General features: G+C 34.8%; 1 protein-coding gene across 1 annotated transcript in view; it reads right to left on the bottom strand.

Moving 5' to 3' along the window:
• LOC123657662 (neuropeptide SIFamide receptor-like) overlaps window positions 1–17170 on the bottom strand; it is a 28272-nt gene extending 11102 nt beyond the window's left edge. The window contains exon 1 of the mRNA XM_045593183.1: window positions 17106–17170. Within this exon, the coding sequence (XP_045449139.1) occupies window positions 17106–17170 (65 nt within the window). The remainder of the gene's footprint in view (window positions 1–17105) is intronic.
• Window positions 17171–23949: the final 6779 nt, after the last annotated feature.

Raw genomic sequence — 23949 nt, 5'->3', positions numbered from 1 at the left:
AAGTCTTTATCAAAATGACTGATGTTACCGAATGTCGTGCCAGATTATAAATTTTATTTTAAAAACTCACTTCGAGAACGAGCAGAATATTTAATAGGTTTAAATATTCTGCTCGTTCTCGAAGTGAGTTTTTAAAATAAAATCTTCTCAATGTCGTATTCAAAATAGTGTCTTGATCTAAATCTCGGGCCTCGCTTAAAGTTACTTTTAACAAGTAACATATTTTGTATTTTGACACTAATATACATAGTTTAATTTGTGTAAGAATTGAAATGTCTCTAATCTTTAATTTTAAGGTGATAGACTGCAACTAGGGAAGATCTTAGTTTAATTTTTAATAATAATAATCTCAATAATTAAAACTTTTTGATTCTTTTTTTATTTTATTTTTATATATGTACTGGCTGACTCAGCAAACGTTGTCTTGCCGCTAAATGCTAATTAAAAATAGGGGTTGGTGGTAGAAGGGTGAAAATTTAGGATTGTATGTATTTTTCAACGCCAAATCATAATAAAATAAAAAGTAAACATTTTATAAAAAAATTAAAAAAAAATCAGGTGTGTTCGATTCTCAGACCTATCCAATATGCACACAAAACTTCATGAGAATCGGTCAAGCCGTTTCGGAGTAGTTTAACTACAAACACCGCGACACGAGAATTTTATATATTAGATTATATGCAATTTTTTATCTATACGATTACGTTGCAGCCTATAATATGCCACTACTGGACATAGGCCTTTTTCCCCATGTAGGAGAAGGATCAGAGCTTAATCCACAACGCTGATTCAATGCGGGTTGACGGATATATTCCCTTCTATGAGCGGTCGCTATATGATAACAACTGGGAGTGTCTATGCTATGTCGTATTTAACGGGTCGCGTCAAGCGAGTCCTGTCATCGACGATGGTATGCGCAATGATGATGACGATGAGATGCACGCTTGGATTTATTTTCAAGCGTACTGTTTTATACAACAGGAACACAACACTTTTATCATCATATACATCTCATATCTTTGAGAGAAACCCCAAGCATAGCCCTTTCATAGCTTGTGTTGACGAAATGACTGGTCAACAAATTTAAAGTCGCTCAACGTGTAATATAAATACATAATAGTCCTTATACCTATATAAAATTCTCGTGTCACAATGTTAGTTGAAATGCTCTTCCGAAACGACTGGACCGATTTTTATGAAATTTTGTGTGCATATTGGGTAGATCTGAGAATCGGCCAAAATTTATTTTTCATACCCCTAATTTATAAGGGATGGGAGGGGATTAAGGGGTTAGTAAAATGTATGGCAAAGCAATGTTTGCGAGGTCAGCTAGTATATCAATAAATACATATATCACACCCAGACTCGAGGCGGGAATCGACCCACAACCCTCGGAGCAGAAAGTAAACTATGCAAAAGTGCTAGCAGTAAAAATAATAAAATTAGGTATTTATTGCAAAGATATATGGGACTCTTACACAGTGACGTCGCAATCTCAAGATACAAATGAGGTAGCGTTTAAGATAATCTCGGCTCAGATAATAAAACCCGCTGTTGTGAAACATTTTAGAGTATCGTCGTCATAAAGAAGCTTTTTCTTCGTCTTTTCATCATATAAGTAAAGTGAAATGAATCATCATTTTACGTAATACTGGTGACGTGACATCGTTTTATTTACTTTTTTTTTATTTGAACGTTCTTTTCTGACATTGATTTATTTTTAGCTGGGATAGTAATGTGATGTTTTTATTATGTCTTACGTAATAAGTTTTCTAAGTTTAGGTCAAATAAACAAAACATTAATATTCTAAACATTTTTGTATATCATATCAAAAATTGACCGCTCCAGCGGGGTTCGAACCCGCGTCTCCGACTGACCGTGTCGGCGCTCTAGCCAATTAAGCTATGGAACGATGTACCTGCTAGATCGAAATTTTTGATATGATAATTTTTATATTCGGTTTAAGCGAATCGTGGCGCCGTCTATACTGAGATTTTTACAGAAACCCGTAACCATTCAAAGTTTCATATTACAATGAAAATCTTTGACAGGAGACGACACCGTGCTATTTTGTAATATCTACGATTTTATTTTTGTGTCACGTGTGCATATGGATGTATACACGATACATATATCAATTTTTTTTTTTTTTTATAATTTTTGTCTGTCTGTCTGTCTGTCTATCAGTCTGTTTTTTTCGGCTAATCTCTCAAGCAGCTGACTTTCACTGGCAGATAGCTGATATAATAAAGAGTAACTTAGGCTTTTTATAAGTCTGCGAACTGACCCATAATTTTTTTATTAAATTCCACGCGGACGTAGTCGCGGACACAGCTAATTATTAATAATACAGAATTTATTTTTCAGTCTTTAGCCTTAACTTTATTATCATTTGTGGTCCATACATTTATTTTCTTATAACTATCTGCGGCTTATAAAGCTATGCGTGTAATTCTTGTTTATGTTCGAATTTTGGGACCTATAATTTGTTTGTTATTTTTGATCTTCAGTTATACGCATACCACTTTTTGACGCAATCGGTTCAGTATATTTATAGCAACACCTACTTTGAAAAAAACGAGTGTGCTTTAGACCACACGACTGAAGTAAAACTTCTGCACAATAAGCCTGCGTTTCGTCTTAGATATACGAAACGTAACTGGCTAAGAAAGAAAGAGAGAAAGAAAATGTGTGCTCACAGCTCTTTCTCTTGCTCCGTTCGCCTCACCCGATCACGCATTTCGTAACGCTCCCGTCGCGCATTCACCAGCTTACTCCCTAAATCAAGCGTACATAAATTAGTTATCGGCTTATACATACAATTTTGACCCTTCAGGATTTAATCTGAAGCCTTTATTTATTTATTATTTGGTTTACAATAAAATATCCAACGAACCTTATTATTATTTACCAATTATATTCAATTAATCAAGCTTAAAACTTTAAAAAGGTACAAAAAACATTCTTTTTCTGTATTTAGTTTTATGGAATTCGTAACAAGTCAATCATATTACGTAATATTATATTTTAATCGTATTTCAGAACGTTAAACAAGATTTCAACAAGATTTTTACTTATTGATTAAGTGGCGTTGTTTAATTAATGCATGTTCATTAAATCAATAAAGTAATTATATATATAATATCTGATACATTGTGATTTTATAGTTAAATAAGTTAAGCTGGCAGAAATTTTCATTTGCTTGGACATTGACCTAGTAATAAGATATATCCCTATCTTCTAACGGCCAGTGTCAATTCTTTATCTATCACTGAATTTAGTTACTAGAGGTAGAATGTTGACGTGGTCTCCATAAAAACTGTGTTCATAGATAAATAATTCAAAACGGCGGTAAGTTTATCATACTATCTAAATGACTCAAGAATTATTCACTTTTATCGCAAATGGACTTGACAATTGACAATGGTTGCCGCTAGATGGCGCTAGTTTCTTTGTGTGTTCGTAACAATATTTAGTCTATGACTGGTGTTTGTTCCCAAAATGAGAAAAGCTGACTTGAATTCATCATCAACTAGCACAGTGCAACACATATAAGGTATAACTCAAAAGCTACTCGTTGAACCTTTTTGGAGTTTACGCTTACGCTTCAGCCTGTAATATCCCACTGCTGGGCATAGGCCTCTTTCCCCATGTAGGAGAAGGATCAAAGCTTAATCCACCACGTTGCTCCAATGCGGATTGGCGAATATATTCCCTACTATGAGTAAAGATCGCTATCAGGTGTACATGATAACAACCGGGACCGACGGCTTAACGTGCTCTTCGAGGAACGGTGAGGAGACCCACAAGGACTGCACAAACACCCAGACCACGGCAAACACCTGTATGGCCAAAACAAATGTTTGTCATGTGCGGAGAACCCGCAACCGCCAGCGCAACAGGTACAATCCGTGGCTATGACTGTTGCGCCAACGCGGCGTCCTTTTTGGAGTTCTTTTTGGAGTTTAATCTTCTTTAAGAATTGATTTTCATCTAAGACCCCTGGTATGAAAAAAATATGAGGAGTAGAATCTACTGAACGAATGACCTCGTTACGTTTCTCGTAACGCCATCTATCGATATCGCCATAGACGACGATGTTTTCTAAAAACGCCACCCTATAGATGGCGATATTTGATTCGTTTATTTGTTATGCGGTCCAAATTAATATGTTTACCAATTGATATGGTGTTAATCTTTTTCTTAGACTAGTAAGCCTTTTTTGTGCCTATTTAGACAATCGATCTGTAGGAGTAAGATCCAGTCGTGCGTCGGAGCTGACAAACACACTTTTTTTATATACGTAAAGACGAGCGTGTATGTGATATAAGATACTTAAAGATATATATTTATTTAATGTAAGTAATCAAAAACATAGGCAATGAAAGACGGACTATTATAGATTATTCATAAAATCACTCGTCGAATCTCGCTTAACATTAAATATGACCAAATAACACAAGCAAATAAACGCCAAAAAGTTCACTGCTAGCCATAGGCCTCTCCAAGTTCGCGCCAGATAATCCAATTTTCTGCAATCCTCATCCACCCTACACCAGCAATCTCATGTAGATCGTCAGTCCAGCGGGCCCGATGACGTGTCACACTGAGTTTGCCAATACGTTTTTAAATTAGAATATTTTTATTTTCTTCGTTGTATCATATAGCTATGTAGTATTAGTTATGTATTATTATATAAGCTCATCAATTTAAGTTCACACGTCCTCCACTCATTGATAACAGGTTTATAAATTTGTTTCCAGAAGTTTTATTACCATGTACAAAAAATAATTTTCAAGTTCCCGTTTGAAAGATAAAACATTAAAAATTAAATCATATCAATTACAAGACAAATTAAATTAAATCGTTTGTATTTATTTATTATATAAATATTTATATAGACATAAAAATATTTGAACCGAATATAAAAAAGGAGGAGATTCTCATTTCGACTGTATATTACGATGTGTCATGCCTCATAACTTTTGACTGTATATAACGATTTTTCTGATATTGGAAAGTTAGTTTTTGCTAATATGCGTTGACATTGAATTATGCATTGACCTTTTTTTCGAATATCTTTTGTTTTGAAGTTATGCTTCTTTTGGCTCGATAGAGTAAATTTTTACAACGCGTTTGCACACCGTAACTAATAATTGTGTTTGCTCGCAAAAGAAAAAAAAACCGACTTCAATTACATCGAAGAGTAATACAACGTAGATCGAAGAAAAAATAGTCAAGTACGCGTTATCAAAGATTACTCAAAAAGTAGTTATCAGATCTCGATAAAATTTATATGTGACCACATGATAAACATTAGCTTTCGATTAAATTAAAAATTATCAAAATCAGTACACCCAGTAAAAAGTTATTGCGGATTTTCAAGAGTTTCCCTCGATTTCTCTAGGATCCCATCATCAGATCCTGGTTTCCTTATCATGGTACCAAACCAGGGATATCCCCTTTCCAACAAAACAAGAATTATCAAAATCGGTACATGCAGTAAAAAGTTATTGCGGATTTTCAAGAATTTCCATCAATTTCTCTGGGATCCCATCATCAAATCCTGGTTTCCTTATCATGGTACTAAACTTGGGATATCTCCTTTCCAACAAAAAAAGAATTATCAAAATCGGTACATCCAGTAGAAAGTTATGCGGTATAATACAACGTAGGTCGACGAAAAAGCGTCAAGTAAAAACGCATTACTAGATATAACTCGAAAAGTAGTTGTTAGATCTCAAATAAATTAAAATGGACCAATTGACACACACTACCTTTCGATTACAAAAAAATTTGTCGAAATCGGTCCACCCAGTCAAAACTTCTGATGTAACGTACATAAAAAAAAATACAGATGAATTGAGAAAATCCTCCTTTTTTGGAAGTTGGTTAAAAACCGACGCCCTGAAGCTAGCTAGTCAACGAAGAAGAAGTTAGCAACATGAAGTTAGCTAGCCATTGAAGTATAATTTCTTACGTGCGTACATAAGTACACACACACTTTTTTCTTCGCTTTATAGCACAGTCATACAATTATTAATTCTTATTATTTCAACTGTGAACTTGTAAACCTTTCTCGCTCTGAAGGTTGTATTGAAAAAGGATCAGGGGATTAAACTCCTTCTTTTATATTCAATAAAAATGTTTAAAATAAAAATGAATTATTCTTACATTTGATCATTAATCACCCTTTCATCAGTCTAGCTTAAAATGTCACGCTGACGCCCTCTGTGTCACGGAATGGGGGTCAGGTCACGAAAATGATTGAAGTTTGACCGTTTAATGGAATTAAATGTATGGAGATAAGATTGTATGAAATATTCTTTTAAGTAAATATATTAGGGTGAAATGACACTGAAAGCTTTGCGATGCGTTGAATATGTCTATTGTATTTTGCACGGTACATTTGTTTTAACGTATACAGAATGCGCCTTGGGAATTCATAGGGAAACAACTCCCAAATGATGCGATCCAAATTATTATGAAATATGATGGCTAAAGATACATAAAGTATAGATCACAATGCAAATTTATTCTGATAGAATTGAGAAAAATGCCGTAAGTGGTAAAATGTAAAATTTTATTCAGTCGCTAATAATTTATTAATTATTACTAACTAATTAATTAAGATTAGCTTAATGCCTAAGTTAAACCCATTATTATAACTATTTGTAGCTAACTAGTAACCTATACTGACATGTCACGATTCAGCCTGAATCACCCCACCGCTGGGCATAGGCCTCATTCTTCGTGTATTTATGAGAACAAACGGGATCAACGGCATAAGAACAGATTTCCTAACCGAAAAGAAATATTCGTACAAACACAAATATCCGAGCCCGCAAACCGTCGGTATTTTAGGCGACTGCTCTCACACTACACCAGAGTTGATGTTACTGTCGCACACGATATTTACAATATATGTATAAATATTCCCTAAAAAAAGATATAACAATACATATAATAGTAATATTTATCATTGCTTATATGTTTACTTTTCTAGCCCAGCCAACTCTTATTTTCTCTTTAACTTCAACACCAAATTTCAACCTCACTTTAGCCAAAATAAATGTCCACTTTTAGCTTTTACAGACACACTAGCTTCTACCCGCGGCTTCGCTCGGATCGATTTTTTTTAATCAGTAGTATCTTATGTTACTTCTAATACTTCCAAGAATATGTGTACAAAGTTTCATGATGGTCGGCTAAGTAGTTTTCGCGTGAAAGCGTAACAAACAAACTTACATTCACATTTATAATATTAGTAGGATGTGTACAATAATAACTCAATTATTCAGATTTATAAGTATATGAAATATAGCGTTGCTCCTTTATAGCGTTGCGCGGCATTCAGTGTGTAGACTTCATTACGACGACATAATTAAAATAATTGAATTTCATTAAAAATATGCTTGTTTACGACAATTGTTATCAGCGTCATTAAATCTAGACACGCGTCTCATTACTCCTTTACATGTTCGTCTTTAACCGGTTTTGACTTCACAAAAAAGGGAATGTTTTTTTAATTTTTATCATTAAGAAATTTGAGGCATAATGGATTCTTGTTAACATGGTACTGTATGCAAATGATGTGTGTGTGAACATCTGTAAAAAAAGTGTGTGTAAGGTCCGTCACGACGGAGACCTCCTTAAGAACCATGACTTTTTTTTATATCAATAGGTCGGCAAACAAGCGTACGGCTCACCTGATGGTAAGAAATTACCGTAGCTTACAGATGTCTACAATACCAGAAGCATCGAAAGCGCGTTGCCGACCCAATCCCCAATCCCCCCAGGAGCTCTGGTCACCTTACTCGCCAACAGGAACACAATACTGCTTGAAAACAGTATTATGTAGCTGTGGTCTTCTGTAAGGTCGAGGTACTACCCCAGTCGGGCTGCTCCAGATTTTGAGCAGGAAGTTTCTGCTGTGCCCTACCTCAGTTAAATAAATCGTAATCATAAAAAATTCAAAACGATTTCAATATACATCAACAAATAATGTCTATAAAATATTTCGAGTATATTACGGTAAAGGTAGAAAAAAAATTTAATACCCATAAAATAAAATGCAGTCGAATCAAAAAACTACTTTTTAAACTTGGTTTAGTTAGTCGATCGATCAGAAAACATTTCCTCAAATGTCGACGATTTTATAAAAAAAAGATAATCCATGGAATTACGTACGTTATTACATTAATCCCTTAAAATGTCGCAATGTTGTGAAGCGCGGACTAAACGTAAAAAAATAGCTTGAGAACGGTAATTTTTGTCAAATTACAGTTTTTTATTTTCTGCGATCTTTTTGTTAATTCAATTTTTTTTTTTATAATATGTATTTAAGCATGCGTCTGTCTATATGATAGCCATTTTGTTTACATTAATTTAATTAATGAAGCACTTATATGATAAATTTACGTGAAATTATCACGTGTCCTTTTTATATTGTTTTATAATTATGTTTATTTTTATATTTATTTTATTTATTAAGATACGTAAAAGAATAAAAATTACAATTTACAATTAACACTCATAATAAGATTTTACATAAACTCATTCGCGTTTTACCGGACATCAGTGTCGACATTATCAGTACACATTCGACGTAATGCTACGTACGTAACTATCACAGCATTTATTAATTACATAATACCACGGTTCGCTTAAACCGAAAATAAAAATCATCATATCAAAAATTTCGCTCTAGCGGGTACATCGTTCCATAGCTTAATTGGCTAGAGCGCCGACACGGTCAGTCGGAGACGCGGGTTCGAACCCCGCTGGAGCGGTCAATTTTTGATATAATATTCAAAAATGTTTACATAATAATCGTCACACTCCAATCGGTTAAACGTTGTCTGCCGATAGACCAACCAACCAGTTAAATTTAATTCAGTTATCTTTTAAGTTATAATTCTTTTGGTGCGTAAGACAAAAACGATAAGAGTAAATGTTTACGATGCGCGCGCACACCGTCACGAAAAAACCGACACCCTGAAGTTAGCTAGTCAACGAAGACGTAGCTACCAACGTGAAATTAGCTAGCCAATGGTGAATAACTTCTTACGTGCGTACATAAGTGCACACAAAAAGATTTGGTGTTAGTGTATTTTATTAATAAAATATCATCAATTACAATGAAGTTTTGAATATGCACGTTACTATGGGTAATAATTTATGGGTAATATTTTTTGACTAGCCCGTTGGCGCAGTTTGCAGTGGACCTGCTTTCTGAGCCGCGGGTTGCGGGCTCGATTCCCGCCTGAGTCTGCGTGTAATATTTATATTTATATATTTATATGTGTATTAGTTCTATGTATATTTATAAAAAAAAATATTTATATAGTTATAACAGTCGGTTGTTACCTGTAACACAAGCATTAAGACGCTTACCATAGGAACAGACGACCGTGTGTGTATGTTATTAGATTAAAAAAAAAAAAAACACAAAAAAATTTAAAAATCCTTTTTTTAACTAACATTCTTACATTTCAGGTTTTTAACTCCACGCATTTATCATTTTCTTTACAAAATTATACGACAATAATAAATCAGTCAATCAGTCATGTCAAACAGAATATGTTGCTTTAATACTAGAGTATTCAATTATTTACAGTAACTATAACCCTAGAACTAGTACATATGCAAACGAACGACAAACATTTCAGCCTGTAACATCCCACTGCTGGGCATAGGCCTGTTTCTCCATGTAGGAGAAGGTTGGAGCTTAAGCAACCAAGCTGTTCTACTGCGGACTGGCAATTATATTCTCTACTATGACGGAACCGACAGCTTAACGTACTCTCCGAGATACGGTGAGAAGACCCACAACAAGAAACGTCCACACTGAAAAGATATTATATACAAATACAAATGTCCATCCCAAGCGGAAATTGAAACACCAACCGCATTGTTAGACGCGTACAATTTTACTTACTACCTCAAAGCGGTTGTACATAAACACTACACAAAAATTCTAGTTAATTTATTCAAGTAATTAATTGCTTTACGTAAAAGTCGTAAATTTGCAATAATTTTTTTATTATTAATTTGTACCCAATGAGGTTGAGACCAAGGGCACGAAGACAAGGACATAAACACATAAACTATAATTTTAATGCGATTTTTCGATATACCTACTAATAGTAGGTTAATGTGATAAGACTAAAGATTATATAATAATTATTATTTATCGTTGCGTCCATTTGCTATAAGTACTCTTTGACGGTTCGCAGGAAAGTGGACATAAGGTGCCAATCAAACCACTAATTGCAAATTCATGCGACGTTTCGATCCTTTATTGGACCATCATCAGGCATCTAAAATCCATATAAACATTGAAGAAAGCTGTACAACTAATTAATCCATACAACAACAAACCAAAGAAAACCAAACCTGTGTAAAGGTACTAATGGTTTGGTTTTCTTATGTCCACTTTCCTGCGAACCGTCAAAGAGTAATTATATAATAATACTAGCGACCCGCCCCGGTTTCGCACGGGTGCAATGCTGATACTAAATATACTACAGAATGTCTTTATTTATAGTGTGAAGCTAGCTTATAGCATGGTTATTAACATAATAACAACATTCAAATATGCGTCGTTAGATTACACGTTGTTACAGAAGGTTCACTGCTAGTTCCCCGTAGGTGATAGCGTGATAATATATATAGATATATGTTGACCCGACTTCTTAATAATATTCGTGCCAAATTTGAAGTAAATCCATGCGGTACTTTTTGAGTTTATCCCGGACATACATACAGACTAACAGACAAACAGACAAATAGACAAAAATTCTAAAAACTATATTTTTGGCTTCGGTATCGATTGTAGATCACACCTCAAGTATTCTTTTAAAAAAATATTCAATGTACAGTTTTGACTTTCCTACCATTTTATTATATGTATAGATATAAATAGATAGATAGGCATAGAGCTGTAAAAAGTAATTGCCCGTTAGCGCAGTTGGCCCAGCTTGCTACTATAGTGCTGTGAGTTCGATTTTTGAGCCCGAGAGTGTGATTATAGTACAAATTACTATAATAACGCCGAAAAAACACATCTTCATAAGAACCTCTCATGGTAAACTCTGTTATGTGTTATTACTAGTTGCGCTGATCTTCACGCTAAAGTTTCTATGATATTTTAAATCGTCTTTTTATTACTGTTGACGAGGTTCTTCTATTTTCCTTTTTGGATACAAATCACAAAATGATAAAAATTGTGTGTGTATGCAATTCACAGATGGCAGAAGTGTAACTTCTAAAAGTAGTAAGAATGTCTTTGCGATTTATTCCATCTCATTCTATCCTATACATTTATGTTTCTTATTTTTTATCGTGACGAATTTTTATTTTATCGAATTTCACATCACAGCTTTTCTAAACTAGTTTCACTTCAAAAACAGAATAACAATCCTTAAAAAAATCACGAGTAGCTACTGTCATCATCTATTCAGGCCACTGCCGAATTTTATTACGGAAAAAAAAATTAGCGAGAAAAAAATAAATTTTATAGTGTAATTAAAATTTTATCAACGTATCATTTAGTTTCCATTTAATAAGAGATAAGTCGGAATTAATTTTTATTTATTTTTCATCACATAATATATCACTTTATTTATTTTTGGAATCAGATCAATATCAGCCTAAAGGTGTTAATTATAAATATAATTTTTTTAAATCAGGTCTCGCTAACACGTAATTACGTAGATCAAATAGAACGTTTATTACATCTACCTACTTATTATCCGGAAGGTTAAGTTAACAAATTAAGTCTTATTATTTTTAACCTACTTAAAAGTGAAACTGGTTTGAACCTAATTTGTTTTTTGTAAAATTTTAATCGGTTTTATCTGTTTTATTGATATGTATGTTATTGAAAAAAAAATTTACACCCAGTCCAAAGTTCTGATATCATATGTGTATATCAAATACTTTTTTTGAAGTCGTTAGAAGTTTTTAGCTGATGTTACGTTATCGACACTTCAATCACATGTAATGTAGAGGCCAAATGCGTTTTAGGTTTAAGGGATAGAATTGAATAGAAAGGTAAACTTCGAACGGCATGAATTTTTTTAAATCAAAATCAAAAGAATAAGTATGTACAATGTTATTGTAAATGTTTCAATTAAGCATTGGAGAGGTAATTGTGACATCCTACTTTTCTGTATTGATTGTATTGAGATGATTGTATTAACACAATGAGTTGTAAGTGAGCATAATGTTTTTGTGATAAATAAATTCTTAAAACCTTTATTAACATAAATAATATTTGAATTATAAACGCTTTGTCCGAACTACCGCCTACGAGATACTTCAAACGCTACAATAATATCATTATTATAAAACAAGGTAAATATTAAATTAATTTTGTAATAAATTCTGGGAATGAATCCCGTTTTCAGATGCTGAGGTTTTCGTAGATTTTTATCGGCTGAATACTTTTCATGGTAGGTTTAAGTGAAATAACAAGATTCATAAAACAATAATTCGAATTGCCGCTTAAAATAAAATTTCTAAGAATACTTTATTAATAATTGTGATTAAATAAAATTATGAAAATACAGATTATTTTTAAAATTATATACGAACAAAATCACGTATAGAGATTAAGCCCGTGCCTACTGTTTTCAATAACCGTAAAATCTGTTAAGTTATTCTTTACATCTAACATATTTTTAAAACTGTCACTACATGACTACATCACTTTAGCCTATCGCAGTCCACTGCTGGACATAAGCCTCCACGCCAAAAATGGTGTGAACTCATATGTGTTGTCCATAGTCACCACGCTGGGCAGGCGGGTTGGTGACTGCAGGGCTGGCTTTGTCGCACCGAAGACGCTGCTGCCCGTCTTCGGCCTGTGTATTTCAAAGCCAACAGTTGGATGGTTATCCCGCCATCGCTCGGCTTATTAAGTTCCAAGGTGGTACTGGAACTGTGTTATCCCTTAGTTGCCTCTTACGACAGCCACGGGAAGAGATGTGGTGGCTATATTCTTTACTGCAACACAGCTTATGAAACTGAAGTCTGTTTTTTTTTCGTTTGCGAACAAACGCAATTATATGCCCTTCAAAACACTTCGGGAGCACGTCCCAGAACAATATACTATGTAGAATCGCTATCTAAGACAATCAGATATTACGAAAAAATTACAAAAACTATAAAACGATGGTCATTATAATCATTGTTAAGCAACTGATACTTATCAGGTGATCGATATGAAATATATTTAAGAAGGACTTTACACTCACTGAAATATTTTCATCAGCCACAATAAAAAAATTTTTTTATACATATTAAAAACAATATTTTTTACACACCTTGAGTTGGAGCTGAAGAACGGTCGTTTAAAAATAAATATACTGCCATAAATAGTATTTATACGTCTTAGAAGTATTGATAGCAGAAGACAATTCTAACGATTAACTACTATTAGAACGAAAGAAAGAATCAAAGATTATTAGTGTTCGTACAGAAATCTGTCATGTTAATAAATGATATATCACGTATCGTTGAAGTAATACTTATTTACGCACGCAAGACTTGAGGAGCAAGCTGGTGAATTCGTGACGAGAGCGTTACGAAAAGTGAGATCGGGCGAGGCGAACAGAGCAAGAGACAGAGGTGCAAGCACGCATTTTCTTTCTCTCACAGCCAGTTACGTTTTTTATATCTAAGACACAGTGCAAGCCTATGTGCATAAGTTTTACTTCAGTTGTGCGGTCAAGCACACTCATTTTTTTTTTGTATGTGCGGTGTGAACTCATGATATAAACGCACAACATAATTAAAATATGTAGTTGAAATATATATGGTCCGCAAAACAAAAAATTGCTTAATATATTATATGGTTCTCGAATGGGGAGGAGGGCCAAAGGAATTGTGCCCCGGGCGCCAGTTAAGCTCGCTACGTCACTGGGTATATAGGCTGAAATAATTATATCAACTACTTCAGTCAAATCATTGACTAAAAGTGAATTAAATTCGGGTCGACTTGTTTTAATCAAGTACTATTAATATTCTAATGGTGTGTAAAATCACCTTAAGTCTATGACTTGCACATTTTTTGACTATTAAATGTGGTCTTTGTTACTAAAATCCTATTGTTCTCTTTTAATGATTTAACGATTAAGATATTTTTTTTTTATTGATATTAAGTAAGGTTTTGTACATGTCTTAAGTCAGAACACGTGAACATGTCAGAGTTATAGAGAATTCTTTTTTTTATAAGTAATTTTTCTTTAGTTGTTGCAATGACATTTCTGTATGAATAAATTTCATAAATAAAATTGATAGAATCTATTACGATTACAAAATACAAACATAATACTTTTTTTCATATTTCATATCCAAATTTTCAATACAATATTGTATATAAGTAAAATGTATAAAAGTAAGGTCCCGTGGGCGTCGTAAGAGGCGACTAAGGGACAACACAGTATCACCTTGGAATTTAAAAAGCCGACCGATGGCGGGATAACCGCTGGGTTTGAAATACACTGGAAGAAGACGGGCAGCAGCGTCTTCGGTACGACAAAGCCAGCCCTGCGGTCACCAACCCGCCTGCCCAGCGTTGTGACTAGGGCAAGACACATAAGTTCATGGTATTTTTGGCGCGAACTTGTGGAGGCCTATGCCCAGCAGTGGACTGCGATAAGCTGAGGTGATGATAATTTAAGTAAAAACAAATCGTAGAAATGTACGTGAGCGCAAAACTTCCGACTGACTTGCCCAAATTTTTTTTTTCGTTTTCTTACAAAAAAATGTTTCTTTACAAAAAAAAATATGATTACAATGCTATTGTACACGTTTTCATTTTCCTTTTCGATGTAAAAATTTCCTTTTTTTTTTTTGATATCGCAGGGTAACCCATTTACGGGTGATATCCAGGATGCCCGGGTAGGCATTCCTAGACCGTATGTCGGCTTCAGCACTTGGGGGTGCACTACCGACCAAAATCCCTGCGGAAGCCTTCAGCCGCTTTAAATGGAGGGTCCCGGATCTGCAGGTAATAGGATCCCTCCAGCGACAGGCTGGCTTCGGCGAAAAGACCAGACTTCTCCTCCATGGGGACTGTCCGGCTCACCTCTGAACAATCCCGACGATGCCTTGTCTAGCAGGACCGGGTTCCCATCCCGGCCCGACATGACAATGTAAAAATTTCCTCTCTTAGTATACAATAAAGCATATTCGTATTATACTCTTGTAACCTACCCTTCTATTCACAAATTAATTTAACACATTTATTAATAACTAGCTGCACTGCTGTGCTGCGTGGCTACGGCACTAAAGAATTTAGCCACCCCCTCTCTTCCCGTGGGTGCCGTAAGAGGCGACTAAGGGATAACAAGGTTCCACAACCACCTTGGAACTTAAGAAGCCGACCGATGGCGGGATAACCATCCAACTGCTGGCTTTGAAATACACAGGCCGAAAACGGGCAGCAGCGTCTTCGGTGCGACAAAGCCAGTACTGCGGTCACCAACCCGCCTGCCCAGCGTGGTGACTATGGGCAAAACACATGAGTTCACGTTATTTTTGGCGTAAACTTGTGGAGGCCTATGTCCAGCAGTGGACTGTTTAGGCTGTAATGATAATAACTAGCTGACCCGGCAATCGTTGTCTTGCCGCTAAACGCTATTAAAAATAGGGGTTGATGGTAGAGGGTTGAAAATTTAGGGTTGTATGTATTTTTTAATGTTGTATCATAAAAAAATAGAAATTAAAAATTTTGTCTAAAAAAAAAAAAAAAATTTAGGAGTGGACTACCCCTAACATTTAGGGGGATGAAAAATAGATGTTGGCCGATTCTCATAGATACCGGATAAGCACAAAAAATTTCATCAAAATCGGTCAAGCCGTTTCGGAGGAGTATGGCAACGAAAACTGTGACACGAGAATTTTATATATTAAGATAAATAATATCTTTAAATAAACGTCACAAGCAGAATCGTTCTAGACTTAATTTTGGTATTTAATAAGCAATATTTAAGAATATTGGTTTGACAATTTTAAATATATTATATGTAAAAAAAAATCATTTAAATATATTAAATGTAAAATTTCGTATTTTTTTCCAAGCTTATTAAAATTTACTTGAAATAGAATAAAATTATTTGTAAGTCGTTTTTCATTGTCGTTAAAATCTAATTAGTCCAAGGAAGTTTTGTGAAACTTTACAAGACTGTCGCACCTGTAGTTTAAATCCACTATTATATGGCTTAAGTAGAAAAAATTGGTGATAAACAATTGTATTCTTAAAAATCTTAATGTTCTTAAATCCTGATCGGCAACGCGCTCGCGATGTTACTAGTGTTGCAGACGTCTATAAACTACGTTAATCACTTACCATCAGGTGAGACGTACGTTTGTTTGCCAACCAAGTTTCATAAAAAAAAAAAAAAAACGAATAAGTTCTACAGCTTTGTTAACAACCTTTTTAATCTTGTAACAAGATTATTAAAAAAATACAACTTTTAATTAAGGCCCTGCGAAGTAAGGCTCTACGAAGTTACCGCTAATGATGAGAAAATTATTTTCTGGGATAAAACGAGTGTTCCACTTAACTGTGATACAACGAATCTTTAACTAAATTTTAGGCAGCATTTTATTTACAAGTAATTTTTTTGGTTTAGCACTTAAACATTTTGAGTTTGATTTTACAGTACATACAGTGGTGGGTTTCCAAATTTAACGCCAGTAGGCTATTCTAGTGAAGGCTCTGTTGCTTCTGCATAAATTGATAGTTGTATTTGCGCGCAAACGAACATAAAACCGAGTTCAATTACATCGACTAGTAATAAGAACATAGGCAGACAAAAAAAAAAACAGTAAATGCGCGTTATCAATTATTACCCAAAATGTCTTCATCAGATCTCGATAGATGTCAATTTGATGTCAACTTCAAAAATATTCTCTCTAAATTTTATTTTTATATTTTATTATTTCGATCATATTTCTTGATTAAATTGACATCAAATTGCATAAAATAATTCCGACAATATCGGAATTATATATAAATTACAAGATTACGCTTTAACGTTTTTCTTTTTCAGATTTCCTGAGCGTGGCGTTGCCGAGCAATGACGGCGGCCTGAGGCAAGCAGCCGGGTGCCCCTGCAGCGGGTCTCCGTGCTGCCGACGCCGCAGCAACGCCATTATAGTGACTTTATGTGTGTGTATTTAAGTGTACATTGTTTAGTGCGATAATATGTCAAATAGTTTTAAAACAACCAATGTATCTCAACCGGAACTTTTCACTTGTCCAGAATGCACTAACGGAAAGTTGTTTAGGGGCCGCAAAGGCTTAAAAATTCACACCACCCGTTGCCACAGCGATCCATTAGTGCATTCATTACCTATTTTAACTGATACTTCATCAACCGTAACCAGTGATAATAATTCGGTTCCATTTGAAAAATTTATTTTAAAATGTCACCAAAATATTCCGCTTGTTAAACGAGTTCCTAGAGGAGCGAGGATGTCTCTAGCTAGATCACTATCGTCTGTAATTAAAAAATGTATTTCGGACACTGATTCGGCCTGGCAAAATCTTTTTTTATTTTCCTATAAATTTTTACATGTTGATAAAACCAAAAATGGTTCTTTATCAACTAAATTAAAACAGAATAGCTTGTTAGACATTCCGATTATCATTCCTAAAAACCCACGACCTTTATATTCTGATTCTAGTAAAATTATTGAAAATAAAGCAATGGATGGAGATCTTAAGAATGCAGCTCGCATTCTTTTCTCTAGTGATACCCTCGCACCTTTTGATAATAAAACGCTAGAAGCCTTACGTGAAAAGCATCCCTTACCGAATCCGGCGTCCTTGCCCCCAAGTCCACCTATTTTCAATAATGTTTTACAGGTTAAAGATGAAGACACCTATGCTGCAATTATGTCGTTCACAAGTGGCTCTGCTAGCGGCATAGACGGCATCACACCACAACATCTTAAAGATCTTGTGAGTGTCTCAGCCGGTGACGCTGGCAGGGCTCTCTTGAATGACATAACCAATCTTTGTAATTTCATGTTATCTGGCAAGGTATCTTCATCTTTTTTGTCTCATATTTACGGTGCAAGACTATGTGCCTTTAACAAAAAAGACGGTAGTATCCGTCCGATTGCTATTGGGACCACATTTCGCCGTCTGGCGTCTAAATTGGCATGTAGACACATAGTCTCCAGCCTAAAAACAAAATTTCAACCAATACAATTGGGCTTTGGAAGCAAAGGAAGCTGTGAAGCAGCAGTTCACGCGGCTCGTACTTTTTTAAAAAGTAATGAGGCTGAAGTTCTGCTGAAAGTTGATCTAAAGAATGCTTTTAATTCTTTAGACAGAGCAACCTTGCTTAACGAAGTTTCATTACATCTTCCTGAAATTTATCCTTATGTTTGGCAATGTTACAGTTCACCATCTAAACTACTTTTTGGCGAAAATACAATTTTTTCTAATGTCGGCGTTCAGCAAGGAGACCCACTAGGTCCGGCTCTTTTTAACCGACTTCCAAAAAAGGAGGAGGTTCTCAATTCGACTGTATTTTTTTTTTTTTTTTTTTTTTTTTTTATGTATGTTACATCAGAACTTTTGACCAGGTAGACCGATTTCGACAAATTTTGTTTTAATCGAAAGGTGGTGTGTGCCGATTGGTCCCATTTAAATTTATTTGAGATCTAACAACTACTTTTCGAATTATATCTAATAATGCGTTTTTACTTGACGCTTTTTTCGTCGACCTACGTTGTATTATACCACATAACTTTCTACTGGGTGTACCGATTTTGATAATTCTTTTTTTGTTGGAAAGGGAATATCCCTAGTTTGGTACCATGATAAGGAAACTAGGATCTGATGATGGGATCCTAGAGAAATCGAGAGAAACTCTTGAAAATCCGCAATAACTTTTTACTGGGTGTATCGATTTTGATAATTTTTACTTTAATCGAAAGCTGATGTTTATCATGTGGTCACATATAAATTTTATCGAGATCTGATAACTACTTTTTGATTAATCTTTGATAACGCGTATTTACTTGACATTATTTTCGTCACCTTACGTTGTATTATACCTCATAACTTTTTACTGGGTGCACCGATTTTGACGTTTCTTATATAAATTAAAAGCTACTATTCGTCACGTGGTCCCATTCAAATTTAATTGAGATTTGATTCGTAATTTGTGAGTTATATCTAATATTGCGTATTTACTTGACGGTTTTTTCGTCACCCTACGTTGTATTATACGTTATATCTTTTTACTGGGTGCACTGATTTTGATCTTTTTTGTATAAATCAAAAGCTAATACTTGTCATGTCGTCCGTTTTAAATATGATTGAGATATAATGAGCAATTTTTGAGTAATCTTTGATGACACGTATTTACATGACGATGTTAAGACGACTGTGGTCATGTTCAATACTTTGCCACAACGCCATCTATCAAAATGTAATGAAATTACTTCGTTCACTATCGACCAAATTACAATATTCCACTAGAGTAGAGAGTAGCAGTTTATTCGTTATAAATATATTTGAGCTTTTAATTTTTGAGTTATCGCTAATACTGGGTATTTACTTGGCTATTTTACGTCGACCAACGTTATATTAACCTCATTACTATTTTACTGGGTGGACCGATATCGATGATTCTTTTTTTAATCGATAGGTGGTGCTTGTCATGTGGTCCCATTTAAATATAATTGAGATTTGACTCGAACTTTTTGAGCTATATCTGATATGGCGTATTTACTTGACTGTTTTTGGAGTTTTCTCCTTAAGAATCGATTTTCATTTAAGGCCCCGGAATGAAAAAATTGAACAGTAAAATCTACTGAACGAATGACCTTGTTAGAGATGGCGTTCAGACGTTTTCTAATAACGCAATTAGGTTCCGATAGATGGCGTTATTGCATTCATTTATTTACAATTTGATATAGTAATAATATATTTCTTAGACTAGTAAGCCTTTTTGTGCCTATTTAGACAGTTGATCTGAAGGGGTAAACTCCAGTCGTGCATCGGAGCTGTGTGAAAACATGAACATTACATATTTTTAATAAAAAAGACATAAACCGTAATTCAATATAAATCCGCTTCAACTAAAAAACCCGCCGTAATAAGCGATGTCAGCGCTTCGCGCGAATCGACGACGGGCCTTTTATGAAATTTCTGCCTACAATCGCTAACAAAATGTTAGAAATAACAGTAGAACATTATATAATTCTACAATTTTATAATGTCGCGTTATATGGAATACGAACAAAGTATTACTATTTTTTCGTCGATCTACGTTGTATTACTCTTCGATGTAATTGAAGTCGGTTTTTTTTTCGTTTGCGAGCAAACACAATTATTAGTCTAGGTATCCACAAATGTATTTCAAATTTAAAATCTAAATTGAACATATGGTACCTAGATGATGGAACCATAGGAGGTAAAGTGGACGATGTCGTTGAAGACTTAATTAAAATTAAAAACGAGTTTGATAAAATTGGTCTCAAATTAAATTTTTCAAAGTGTGAAATTTTCTTCACAGATATTCTATCACTTTCCAAAATTAATTTGGCAACGGAATTATTTAATAAAATTGCTCCTAATTTAAAAATACTTCAAAGAAGTACACTTTGTCTTCTAGGTGCACCGCTTTTTGATGAAGGCATACAGCCAATTTTGGATAATAAAATTAAAATATTTGTTGAAAACACTGACAAATTGGGCACTCTAAATTCTCATATTGCCTACACTATATTAAAATATTGTCTATTTGTCCCAAAATTAATGTATATTTTACGCGCAAGCCCAATTTGGAAATTTCCTGGAATGACCGAAAAACTTGATGCCACTTTAAAAAATTCATTAGAAAAAATTCTAAATTTATCTTTTGATGAAAATTCATGGACCCAAGCTACTTTACCAATTAGAGATGGTGGCATCGGCGTGAGAAAAATTTCTAGTGTCGCTCTTCCTGCGTTTCTTGCTTCTGTGCATAGTATCAAGGGTTTATGTTCTGACATCTTAAAATCTAATTCAGTCCAAATTACAGATGCTACAGATGCAATAGAAAACTGGAAGTTAATGTGTCCTAATGGCGATATCCCGAAGGACGTTACAAAACAAAAACTTTGGGATATACCAATAGTTCACAATACTCATATAAGTTTGACGCAAAATCTTACAAGTGACAAAAACCGTGCCAGGCTTCTAGCTGTGTCAAATAAAGAGTCAGGTCACTGGTTACACGCAATGCCGTCAAAAAATCTTGGGACACTTTTAGACAATGAAAGTTTTAGAATTGCTCTCGGTCTCCGGTTGGGAGCTCCACTGTGCTTTGAACACAGATGTCCGTGCGGAAAAGAGGTCGATTATTTCGGACTACACGGCCTTTCCTGTAACAAGAGTTCAGGTAGGTTTTCCCGCCACGGTTCCCTAAACGATACCATAAAAAGGGCTCTTGCCACCATCGACGTTCCTGCTCTTATCGAGCCAACTGGAATTAGTCGCAATGATGGCAAGAGACCTGATGGATTGACGTTGGTTCCCTGGGAAAGGGGACGGGCGCTTTTGTGGGACGCAACCTGCGTTGACACACTTGCTCCGTCTCATGTCAGGGAAACAGCCTTAAAAGCGGGAGCCGCAGCGGAAAAAGCTGAAACGACTAAACGGCACAAATATTCGTCACTAATTCCAAATTACATCTTTGTGCCGTTTGCAGTCGAAACACTTGGACCTTGGAGTAGCAGTGCTAAAAAATTTTTAAATGAGATAACACCTCGCCTTATTGCCTCCACTGGTGACAAGAGGGTTGGAGCATTTTTTGCCCAGAGAATCGGCATAGCGATTCAACGGGGAAATGCTGCCAGCATTCTTGGCACAATTCCACGCGGACATGATTTATACCAAAACTATCTGTAAATATTTATTTCTTAAGTTGTGAATTGTAAATATGTATAATATTTTGTATAAATAAATTCATTAAAAAAAAAAAAAAAAGATCTCGATTAAGTTAAAGTGGGAATACAAGCCAAGCATCAGCTTTCGATTAATATAACAAAGATCAAAATTGGTACACTCGGTGAAAAGTTATAGGGTATAATACAAAGTAGGTCGACGAAAAAGTAATCAAGTCAATACGCAGATATAGCTCGAAAAGTCTGATCTCAATTAAATTTAAATGGGACTAAAGATTAAAACCACGTTATGATTTAAAAAAATATCGAAATCGGTCAACCCAGTCAAAAGTTCTGACGTAACATACATAAAAAAAAGTACTATCGAATTGAGAACATAAGAGTAAATAATTGTGTTTGCAGGCTAACGAAAAATGATGATGATGATGATGAATATATATTTCAAACGAAGAAAAACCGACTTCAATTATATTGACAAGTAATACAACGTAGGTAGATGAAAAAATAGTCATGTAAATACGCATTATTAAAGATTACTCCAAAAGGTGTAATCATATCACGATGAAATTTAAATGTGACCACATGATAAACACCGGCTTTCGATTAAATTAAAAATCATTATAATCGGTACACCGAGTAAAAAGTTATGCAGATTTTCGAGAGTTTCCCTCGATTTCTCTGAAATCCCTTCATTAGATCCGGGTTTCCTTATCATGATACTACAACGGGATATCTTCTTTCCGACAAAAAAAAGAATTATCATAATCGGTTCATAAACGACGCAGTTATCCCCGAACATACATAAAAAAATATATATATACGGTCGATTTGAGTAACTTTCTCCTTATTTTGAAGTCGGTTAAAAAAGGATATTGTCTTCAAAATTAGACATCTATTCAAGTCAAGTCTATAGATATGACCTCTAAAATGTCACTAAATATATGATTCGGATGTAACGTAACGTAAATGAAGGCGTTTCTTATCAGATAAAATTATTAATTACCCACCACATTTGAATGGGGCGAACATTTTAAAAAGCCTATAACATAAAAGATTGGAGCTGTGCCCTCTAGTATCAGCTGAGAAGTAAACGTTACATAAAATATGCAACAAATCGTAAGCTATTTTCCTAATTAGAAGAAAAAATAATAACAATAAATTGTAATATCATTAGGTTTCGAATTTACAATTTAATATAATTCCAAAAAATATAAAAATGCAAAACCATTGCACATTATATGTGAAATATTTAAAAATGCTTTATTTATTGTTTTCTAATGTTTACGCGAATTTCGATCATAATACTGAAACAAATTTTTCGGATTTTATCGCGGTTTATTGAATTTTTTAGACGCCCGCCAACGTTTCGGATACTTTACAGCAATCAGTCGTCCCGTGACCATAGTTGCTGCAAAATATCCTAAATGTCGGGTATCTAAAAAACGTAATAAACCGCGATAGAATCCGAAAAAGTTGTTTCATTATAATCCTCAATTTAAAAATACAGACCAATTCGAAATATACTATTATTCATCATTACAGTCTATACAGTCCACTGCTGGACATAGGCCTCCACAAGTTTACGCCAAAAATAACGTGAACTCGTGTGTTTTGCCCATAGTCACCACGCTGGGCAGGCGGGTTGGTGACCGCAGTACTGGCTTTGTCGCATCGAAGACGCTGCTGCCCGTCTTCGGCCTGTGTATTTCAAAGCCAGCAGTTGGATGGTTATCCCGCCATCGGTCGGCTTCATAAGTTCCAAAGTGGTTGTGGAACCTTGTTATCCCTTAGTCGCCTCTTACGACACCCACGGGAAGAGAGGGGGTGGCTAAATTCTTTAGTGCCGTAGCCACACAGCACATACTATTATTGTTACTTTAAAATTAAAATAAATATATTGTCAATTTTTTTTTCAGATCATCTTCAGCGCCATTTTGGCTGTCACTATAGCCGCGCCTGGCTACCTAGGATATGACGCCTATGTACCTCTCGGCAAATCGACTCTTACATCCAGTAGCCATGTC

This window comes from Melitaea cinxia, chromosome 11 (assembly GCF_905220565.1).
Source record: "Melitaea cinxia chromosome 11, ilMelCinx1.1, whole genome shotgun sequence".
NCBI lineage: Eukaryota > Metazoa > Arthropoda > Insecta > Lepidoptera > Nymphalidae > Melitaea > Melitaea cinxia.
Note: the sequence above shows the minus strand (reverse complement) of the source record. Positions and strands in the feature narration are given on the sequence as shown.